This window comes from Mytilus trossulus, chromosome 10 (genome assembly GCF_036588685.1).
Source record: "Mytilus trossulus isolate FHL-02 chromosome 10, PNRI_Mtr1.1.1.hap1, whole genome shotgun sequence".
NCBI lineage: Eukaryota > Metazoa > Mollusca > Bivalvia > Mytilida > Mytilidae > Mytilus > Mytilus trossulus.
Window position 1 is genome coordinate 71,866,967 of NC_086382.1, and position 11,181 is coordinate 71,878,147.

An 11,181-nucleotide genomic window follows, 5' to 3' on the forward strand; every position below is an offset into this window, starting at 1 on the left:
TATTCTGAATTGTACATGTCAATGTCAAAACACTATAAGATCTGTATAACAAACTTTTTACAACAAAAGTTGTTGAATTTTACACTTTCAAACCGTGTCAGGGTATTTTTACATCCTAACAATAAAAAAGACAAAAAGCATCGATTGAGAGTACAGAAATTGGTGGATGAAACTTGGACGCCATTCAATATAACATTAAAGTTCAACGACATCGACATTTAAGAGACTCTCTTGGTTTTAATAAAAACTGACAGGAGATTATTTTCGCTATAAGGTATGTACCAAGTCAGAAATATGACAGTTATTACCAATTCGTTTGATGTTTTTTGAGCTTTTGTACAATTTGATTAGGGATTTTCCGTTTTGATTTTTCCTCAAAGATCAGTATTTTTGTCATTTTACCTTTTTGCTATTAGGGATCAATAAATACGCAGCCACTTCGGAAATGGACATTTTAGTCTCTCAATGTTAGTTAACGTACTTCTGCAACACCGTGTTATCCGTGGTAAACTTTTATTCCACAGGCAAAATTCAAAATTATGTTTCTTTTTAAGACCACTTATATTCCACACATTTTTATTTTGCGCTACCTATTACTTTAATTGTGAGAATGAAGAGGTTTATCAAGCTGGAGAGACTCTGACCGTTATTAAAAGACACATGTCTGTGTTTTTGCAAATTATTGTTTACCTCATATCTTGAATCTCTTTATATATATTTACCTAATAGATTTTAACCAAACAAATTAATAAGTTTAAAGCGAAATAACTCAATTTAAATAGGTTTCTATATAGCAATATTTGGAATTATTTAAAATCTAAAAATCGCTAAAGAATTTGACTTCTTGAAAATGGTATTTAAAAAGCCACAATTGGTGACAGAACAACAACTTAAAGGGGATTGGAATGTGGATGTCCCATGTCGAAGAAAACGTATTATATACCGACATTCATTGCATTCATTGCCAACCCTTCATCGTTTATAAGCAGCAGCTCTGCTTAAATGTTATTCAGACATGAAACAAAAAAGCTTTTGTCTTCTAACTTAGTGATGTATACTCTATATACAGGTAAAATTGAGAATGGAAATGGAGAATATGTCAAAGAGACAACAACCCGACCATAGAAAAACAACAACAGAAGGTCATCAATAGGTCTTCAATGTAGCGAGAAATTCCCGCACCCGGAGGCGTCCTTCAGCGGACCCCTAAACAAACATATAGTAGTTAAGTGACAATGAATAAAATTGAGAATGGAAATGGGGAATGTGTCAAAGAGACAACAACCCGACCAAAATAAAAAAAACACAACAGCAGAAGGTCACCAACAGGTCTTCAATGTAGCGAGAAATTCCCGCACCCGGAGGCGTCCTTCAGCTGGCCCCTAAACAAATATATACTAGTTCAGTGATAATGAACGCCATACTTATTTCCAAATTGTACACAAGAAACTAAAATTTAAATAATACAAGACTAACAAAGGCCAGAGGCTCCTGACTTGGGACAGGCGCAAAAATGCGGCGGGGTTAAACATGTTTGTGAGATCTCAACCCTCCCCCTATACCTCTAACAGTGTAGAAAAGTAAATGAACGCCATATTAAATTCCAAATTGTACACACGAAAACTAAAATTAAAATACTACAAGAATAACAAAGGCCAGAGGCTCATGACTTGGGACAGGCACATAATTGCGGCGGGGTTAAACATGTTTATGAGAACTCAACCCTCTCCCTAAACCTCTAGCCAATGTAGAAAAGTAAACGCATAACAATCGGCACATTAAAATTCAGTTCAAGAGAAGTCCGAGTCTGATGTCAGAAGATGTAACCAAAGAAAATAAACAAAATGACAATAATACATAAATAACAACAGACGACTAGGTGTTTATTAAACTATTAATACGGAAAGTTTTCACAGGCATAATCCAAAATTATCTTTTTTTAAATATATATTCTTCAATCTTTTTGCGCTCCATTTGCTTTAACTGTGTTGTGAACTTGTCCTGAATATATATGCATGATATATTTACTATTGCACGCGCCAAAAAATAAAAAAAAAGTGTGTTTACTAAACTGAACAACTGTAAACTGTGTTGTTTTCATTTAGTTTTCCTCAATAAAATTAGAAAACTTATTCTAGATAAATGCAAATTAATATATATATAGTGTTGATAAAGTGTTGCTATATATATATAGTAGCTTTGGAGTGGTAGGAGAATAGACTTTAAAACATGAACAAGAGATACAAGGCAATTGCCAAATGAAACAGTTACCACACAAAATGAAACAGCCATTCACCTACAACCTCCAAAACTCCAGGCAAGCACACTCCAATGAGCCAATCAAGGCGTTAAGAAGTGAAATATTGTAGGGTTCTAAGTTAGTTCAGCTGTATAACAATGCATATATATGTATAGTTATGCATTTCAATCAAGAACTAAACAGTCTTACTCCTTTGCCTTATTGAAAACAACAACCCGAACATAGTGCACAAAATGTTTTTTTTTTACAAATACTGGTAAACCATAAGTGCAATATGTTTTCACATTTAATAGAACAAAAGCCATCCTGAGAATGTTGTCCTGGTATATTTATCGCTTCTGATGGTACCTTCGTGTCCTGCCCCCTGTGATCTGGTGTAAACTACATCTCCAGTTTTGAGGGTATGTATGACGAACCCAGTTGAACAGTGTTCTTCAGCATGCGTTTCGGAATCAACATAAATACTTCCGTGGACTTTATTATCGATCACTAATTCCACTCCGATCTCACTATTGACGCTTCCGCTCGCACATACTGTCCATGTAAATGCATATGTCCCTGGAAGTGATGGTCGAAAAATACCTGTGAAGTTTTCATAACCATTTCCAACATTGCATTCAACATGGTCATAAATGAACGTTTGTCTAAGGCCAAATGACGTTGCGTCAAAGGATGCCGATTTGTAGGCAGAGAAGGCCACACCAGGACCTTCATTCAAAAGAAATCTTCGATGTCGACTATTACCTGCAATATATAGACCTACTAGTTACATGTATATCTTAAATATGATAAGAAATATAACCAAAATATGAATGATGTGTGCTTCGGATACCATTGCCACCATTGCAATGGAAGCGTGGCAGGACACAAAAAAGAGGAGGAACATTACTGGTATCATAACGGTAACTTAATACCGGCGTCTTGGTGATTATTGAACAAAATGTATAATTGCACGCTGAATGCCTTACTATCCTCTATATAAATATATATTTATATACTTATACATTTGTATATAATAAGGCGAGGAATATATTTCACAAAACCAGTTTACATAATAAAAGGAGACCGAACAAGCGACTGTATGTCAATAAATATCCGCATTTTGACTATTCACAAGGAGGACCTAGGAAGCAGATGTATGTTGGAAGCCATTATATCAAAGTAAAAAATATCATACTCATATTTATACCTCATCTTGACAAGCCTTTGAAAATTAATCAGATGACTATGCTCTGGATAGTGATGTCACAATGGTTTCGCAAACTTGTCTAAATTTACATGTTTAACCCGCCACATTTTATATTTGTCTCTCTCAAGTCTAAACTTAATGTAATGCATTGGTTTTTACATGTGATTTGTTTTAATTTGCCACGTTGGAACCTTTCACAGGTTGTTATACAAAATGTGGTTTTATGATTGGTATAGCTGTATGGTTAACCAGCTAGAAGCCCTTATGTCATTTTTGTCTTTGGTAGAACATTGTCTAATTGGCAATCATACATTGCGAATAAGATAATAGTTTATCAAAACCACTCGTTAGAGTTGAGATTTGGTTAATATCTTAATATTAATGATAATTTTACATCGTAAGGATATGTTGATAGTTACTACACTTTGAATTTAATGAAATTTAAATCCGACCGAATGAGAAAACTTTTAGAAATATAGAAATACCGAGATTAGACTGTGTGATGTCGTTTGAAATTCTGGTCCATAGGTTGCATTATCATTACTTATTTCAGTTTTTGAAGTTAGAGCGGCTCTGACCTTTATTAAAAGACATATGTTTGTGTTGTTGCAACTGCCTTATGGACTTCATTGAATCTCTTTTTATAAATATGTAACTAAATGATTTTTTAACAAACAAGTTATAATTTCAAAGCGAAATAGCTCAATGCAAATTCGAAAAATCGCACAAAAACTTAATTTCTTGGCTATGATATAGTAAGATCTATAATTGGTGAAAATGGATTGAGTTGTGGATGTGCCATGTTTGCGGAAACATATTACACAATGTACGTATATACCACCCCTCTCCCAAAATAAACAGGTCCACTGTGTTTCGTTGTCAACCCTTCATCGTTGGTAAGCAGCAGCTCTGCTTTAATGTTATTCAGACACAAACCCAAATGTGGCATTTATCATATAAACTTATATAATTATGAAAAAGTAAAATCACAGAAATACTGAACTTAGAAGAAAATCAATTCGGAAAGTCCATAATCACATGGCAGAATCAAATAACAAAACGCATCAAAAACGAATGGACAAGAACTGTCATATTCCTGACTTGGTACAGGAATTTTCAAATGTAGAAAATGGTGGATTAAACCTGGTTCTATAGCGCTAACCCTCTCACTTTAATGACAGTCTCATCAAATTCCGTTATATATACATTGATTCGTTAAATAAACTGATATACTCTACGTACATGTGTTTATTAAACTATTAAGGAAATTTTGAGGTATGAGATTACTTGACAACGTTTATTTCTGAGCATAAATCAAAGTTCAAAGGAAGCGCATTTTCGCCCTCAAAAATATTTGTAAAAGTTTTGACTCGTATTTGCGTCAAGGTTCAAGCCATGATTGATGTTACATGACCTTTTATTAAATTTTACAAAAAAATTAACAAATAGATACAGGCTGATGGAAGATTGATACAATTTTGAGTATATCCATATGTAGCTACTTTATCCTACTAGTGTGCTTTACGGTAAATTGGCTTTGAATATTCGTTTTTTTAAACATCTACAAATTAATACATTATTACATTATTTCATTATTTTACGACTTCATCAGTTTGTTTCAAGATAATCGAAGGAAGTACGATGTTTATCTAAAATGACACAATATATTACTCTAGTAATATTTTTACCTTTAACTATTTGTCGTAATTCGGCTGCTTCTTTCTCAATTACAGACATCCTTTCAACCTCCATTTCAAGTTTGGCTATTTTCTTTTCATAAGTTTCCATTCGGTCCAAAAGATTTTCCAAATTAATATCATTTCTGATTGCAATAATACCATGGAAGGACAAGCACAGAATAATTCTATACCATGCCATTTTAAACATCGAGAGATAAGAATATGTGTCAATGTTCTGTTCTTATCAAAATATAGTCCTACTTATTAATAATATGTAATAATTCAGATTTTCAAAAACACTATCTGCGTATTAACATTCATATGAGTTGACAGAAATAAATGAACAAACCCATTTTGATATTCTTATTATACCCAGAAGCATGTCAAAGAACAGAAGAACACAATATGTTCAACAGTGTTGGCTTTCCAACAGAAATTGTATAATACTTTTTTAAATAATTTGCATGTGTTTGGTTTAAATTTTCAAATTTTCCCCTTACATCTTGCAAAGAAAAGCATTGTACAGGATTAATCTCGGATCATATTTTCATAGTTCTGTAAAGATATGTTGAGGTGGGTCGAGACGACGAACATTTTAACATTTTTCAAATTTTCAGTTTGAGTTGTTTAAATTGATTATCGTCAAACAAAGCGGCATAACTCAGGTATAAATTGATAAAAACTGTATGACTATGTGTGACTACTTGTTTGTAAGAAAAAGAAAAAAATAAGTATATATTAAAGGCCTCATGATAACCTGCATTGGTTGTCTTTCTTTAAGGCAATTTGTGTGTCTTTGTTTCATTAGTGATTAAGATTATACTACAATGTTGCCATAGGTAACCCATTTGTTTACGAAGTTTTCCTTTCAAATCTGTTTGTTTTGCTTACAGATTAATTGTTGCGTTTTTAATGGTATTGAATGCGACTGTCATAGACGTGAGAGGCATAGCTAGCTATAAAACCAGATTGAATCCAATATTTTCGACATAAAGAAATGCATGTACCAAGTCAGAAATAATACAGTTAACATGTTCTATTTGAAAAAGAGATTTCTATTTTTTTTAATTTTTTTTTGTGGTTTCAAATTTGTGTACCAATGTGAATAAAAAATGTCAACAACTTCATTAGATGATGGAAATGCACTAACATGATTTTATCAAATTTTGGATAATCTCCCCACTCCATGAAAGGAATTATTCTCCTTGAATAAAAAATAAAGTACCAAAGGGTAAATATACCCACATACACATATAAAACTCACGTTAGATTATCCCCACGATAAGATGATTATTTGAAAAAACAAAAGCTTTAAAATATTGTTGACAATTAATAGGGGAAACTTCCCAACAATCCCATCATATTCAAGTTCGATGTCGTTGACTATCAATTGAGGAAATTTCCCCATAATCTTGAAAATAGATAGTATGGATAGTATTGACATAAGATAGTATTGAGAAGATTCCCCATCATCTCATTAAGTTCAAATTGACCGGTAACAACATAATTGTATGTACTAAAAACTGTCGTCACAAGTCGTTAATATTTAGACAGTCTTCGGACAGTTAAAAGAAACAAATATTGATATACTAGTCAACAAAAGAAACGATACACGACTTTGAAATAAAATTTATCCAAAACTATTAGATATAAAACAAAATAAGATACACTATTTTAAAAAGCTTTCATTTGCAATGTATGCACATGTGATAATGAAAATCAAAACTTGTCGGAAAGTATCTAAATTCTATATAAACGAACATAGGGTGCAAATTAGTTTTGCGGAAAGTTGAATAAAAAATCGACACACATTTTTCTAAGTACTGCATACAATTTCAAATTTGTTTGAAAATATTCAATATGCTAATCAAGTTATGTTCTTGTTGTCAATAATTGGTTGAAGTATTGTTTTTTTTTTCAAATTTTTGGGAAAAAAATTGTTTTTAAAATTTCAAAAAATGCAAAACAATTTTTTTTATTTTCGTCTCAAATCAATGCTTTACATATTAAAACAACACACAGTAAATTTGGAGCCTTCGGATAAGTTTTAAGTTTGTTACCGCTTTTTAATTATCACTTTACACATACTGTCTATGGTAAATTAGTTAATAACGTATACATTTTAACGATTTCTCGTGGGGACGAACTTTGCTGAACAAATAAACGAAGAAACTGTATAATTTTTAAAAACAGATTGATGGCAAATATTGTCTTTTCCTTCAAATTAGAGACGGATATAAACGGATTTATATTTACATAATGATTAAGTATTACTACCTTCAATATTGGTCCTATAAACGGAAAACTTTATCTTTAATTAAAAAAAAAGTCTTGTATCGTTTCTTTTGTTGACTAGTATATATTGCCTATTAATAATAATATCACATCCTTATAACTAATCAAAGTTAAGGCTAGAATTTTAGCTGGTATCTATGATGAGTTTATTTACAACCAGTGGGTCGATGCCACTGCTGGTGGAGATTTATATCCCCGAGGGTATCACAAGCCCAGTAGTCAGCACTTTTTAAGCTGACATGAATTATCCTTGATTTTGTTATATTTAAAAATTAACTGTTTACAAAATTTTGAATTTTTCGAAATACTAAGGCTTTTCTACCTCAGGCGTAGAATACCTTAGCTGTATTTGACAACACTTTTAGGAATTTTGGATGTCAATGCTCTTCAACTTCGTACTTTATTTGGCTTTTTTTTAAAACCTTTTTTTGATTCGAGCGTCACTGATGAGTCTTTTGTAGAAGAAACACGCGTCTGGCGTATATATAAAATGTATTCCTGCTATCTTTGATGAGTGTTTTTTTGCTGTTTTCAGTATAAAGAAAGCAGAACGTTTTGAATACAGAGATTGTCTGTGGAAAACATATAGCTTTCAATCATGAGGAGTTTACTTAAACAACCCTTTAAAAACGGAAAAGACTACAAAAGAACCGGCTGCTGTGAATATGGTACCCACAGTGTATTAGAAATTTAATTGCAGAAGTTAATCTTGTAAAAGTAAAATATACCTTGCGATATGCTCATGATAAGATAGATGAAAATAATTATAAATCAAAATTCGTAGAAAGAGTTCTAATTTACGCACTGACTTTTCTACAGTTATGCTCCTTTGAAACTTGAAAAAGTTTCAAAATTTGTCCTCGTACTCTCAATTACCATTAATGACATTAATCCACAATGCTAAGAACCACAACTCACTGACACAGTTCGAATTTTGGCATTGCGTTACTAACAGTTCTCGAGATTTTTTTTATAACATATCGCCTTTTATATAAAAAAAAATCTAAGTGGTTCGTATCTGCACTGTTACTTAATTTTTCCTTTTCCTCATTTCGTTTGACCCAAACACAATGCCAAGTACCAAAACCTGCAGACAAAGTTAGAATTTGGGTTGCGATTCATTTACCGTTTAATAGTTGTGCTCCTTTTTAACTTGGAAAATAGCAACGCTTGAGATTGGATTTTGGTGTCCTTAGAGAAACTCTTCCATTACTTGTGTCCATGCAGTTGTTTGTCTTTTGGTGGTATTTTTTGTTTTTGTCCTGTCATTGTCATTTTATTTCCGACTGATGAGCGTTACATTCCCTTGGGTAATGTTGCCTCTATTTTGTAACTGTTGTTCTTTTCACCAAAGCAAAAATGCTGTAAAGGTTTATTTTTTGTAAATTCCGATACTATTATGGCATCGAGACAGCTTATTAGCAACGGTGCTAAAAATTGTTACTGTTAATTACTATTGATTGTCAAAAATAAAATAACAAAAATACTGTTATATTTGTTATTCTCGTGGTGTTTTGTCTGATGCTTGGTCCGTTTCGGTGTTGTGTCGTTGTTCTCCTCTTATATTTAATGCGTTTCCCTCGGTTTTAGTTTGTTACTCCGATTTTGTTTTTTGTCCATGGATTTATGAGTTTTGAACAGCGGTATACTACTGTTGCCTTTCTTTATCTAATCAAATTGCAAAATCAAAAGCTCATACACATAAAACGAATTGCTAACTCCTGACTTGGAAATTTTTAATGTATACTTTTTTGGATGAAACCTAGATTTATAGCTAGCTAAATCTCACACTTGTATAACATTTGCATAAAACATTTCATTATATTGAAAACAACTTTTGAACCAAACAAGCAGTTATAAAAAGTAAAAGTTTGAAAAAAACAACAGTGTGTTAAAATCTCAAACACCAGGGTTTTCGATATCACAAACTAGTCAAAACATTTACTAAATTTTATCATCGGTATAAGGAATAATTATTAAACATAACTCAACATGCAAACATCTTATACGTTCAGGTATTTCACATCCAATCTTTTATGGTAATAATCTTTACAAAACACAAACATGTCAGTATTTACCCCAAAAGCTTACAAAACCTTTAAACAGACTTATTACATAAAGGCAACAGTAGTATACCGCTGTTCAAACTCATAAATCTATGGACAAAAAAAATAAAATCGGGGTAACAAACTAAAACCGAGGGAAAGGCATAAAATATAAGAGAACAACGGCACAACAATAAAATGTAACACACACAGAAACGGACAAAGAATCAGACAAAATCCCACGAGAATAACAAATATAACATCAAAACAAAAATACTTAATTTGGGATAGACAAGTACCGTGACATGTCTTATCGCAATATTAATTTACACTAAAAAATAAGAGAAAACAAACGACGCAACGTTAAAATGTAACACGCACAGAAACGAACAATAATATAATAATAGCCATATTCCTGACTTGGTACAGGACATTTTTAAAGAACAAAATGGTGGGCTGAACCTGGTTTTGTGGCATGCCAAACCACGCACTTTAATGGCAATGTTAAATATAACATTGAAATGACAACATAATATCACAGGACTACAATACAAATAAATAGGAGAACGTATTAAGAAGGGATATAGTTACGATACTGTTGTCGGGTCATTAAAGATTGCATATTTTGGCTTTGGTATTGATTCACTTATAGGGTCTTTGCATCGGAAGTAAACACATTTATTTAAAAAACAGTGGTTGGCATGACACGGGTTATTTTCTTTTCATATATTGTATGATTGTATGATACTAAACCCCTAACGAGAGGGATTTTGCCTGATATTCATATGATGAAGAAATAATCTATCCATTAGTTTAATTGAGGTCTGGAGCTGGTATGTCAGTTAACTGCTAGTATAGTCTGTTGTTATTATGTATTATTGTCATTTTATTTATTTTCTTTTGTTACATCTTCTGATATCGGACTCGAATTTCTCTTGAACCGAATTTTAATGTGCGTATTGATATGCGTTTACTTTTCTACTTTGGGTAGAGGTATATGGGAGGGTTGAGATCTCATAAACATGTTTAACCCGGCCATAATTTTGCGCCTGTCCCAAGTCAAGAGCCTCTGGCCTTTTTGAGTCTTATATTTTATTTGCTTGTGTATAATTCGGAGTTAAGTATGACGTCCATTATCACTATACTAGTATACATATTTTTAAGGGGCCAGCTGAAGGACGCCTAAGGTTACGGGGGTTTCTCGCTACATTCAATACCCATTGGTGGCCGACGGCTGTTGTCTGCTCTATGGTCGGGTTGTTATCGTTATGTCACATTCCCCATTTCCTTTCTCAATTTTAACATATCGAAAGAGAAAAAGGCATATTATATAGACAAAGCAAATCAGCATGAATAATTTTTAAATTGTTCGTATATCTACAAGATGCCTATGACAACATGTTCACTGTATATATATATATTGTACGCGTGATGAACACGATCAGATTATCCGGTAGTTACTTAGGTGGAATACGTGTGTATTTCAAAACTTTTTTTTTTCTGGTGGGGCTTGAAACTATATTATTTGAATATTAAATTCACACGTTTAGGAAATAAAAACCAGCAGCCATCTCCAGCAAAATAACCACAGAAAAACAACTAAACAGAAGCGCCAAAATCTTTATTTGATTAACATTTAGACAGCCATCACTTGTTATTCCGTTGCATTTTTTCTAGCACATTGTAAAGCAATAAGTGTGTTTTTTTCCCAAA

General features: G+C 32.5%; 1 protein-coding gene across 1 annotated transcript; it reads right to left on the reverse strand.

The window, feature by feature from the left end:
- Nucleotides 1–2,503: 2,503 nt before the first annotated feature.
- Nucleotides 2,504–5,328, reverse strand: LOC134686615 (complement C1q-like protein 3). The gene is made up of 2 exons (XM_063546290.1): nt 5,138–5,328; nt 2,504–3,004 (listed from the first exon to the last, which is right to left on the reverse strand). Exons 1-2 carry the CDS (start codon nt 5,325–5,327, stop codon nt 2,547–2,549), a joined length of 648 nt encoding a protein of 215 aa, XP_063402360.1. The 5' UTR covers nt 5,328; the 3' UTR covers nt 2,504–2,546.
- Nucleotides 5,329–11,181: the final 5,853 nt, after the last annotated feature.

Excerpts from the sequence above, each read along its gene's own strand:
- LOC134686615 (XM_063546290.1), bottom strand. The coding sequence starts at position 5,327 with ATGGCATGGTATAGAATTATTCTGTGCTTGTCCTTCCATGGTATTATT. Across the intron at positions 3,005-5,137 it reads ATTACGACAAATAGTTAAAG|GTAATAGTCGACATCGAAGA; the intron begins GTAAAAATATTA and ends TATATATTGCAG.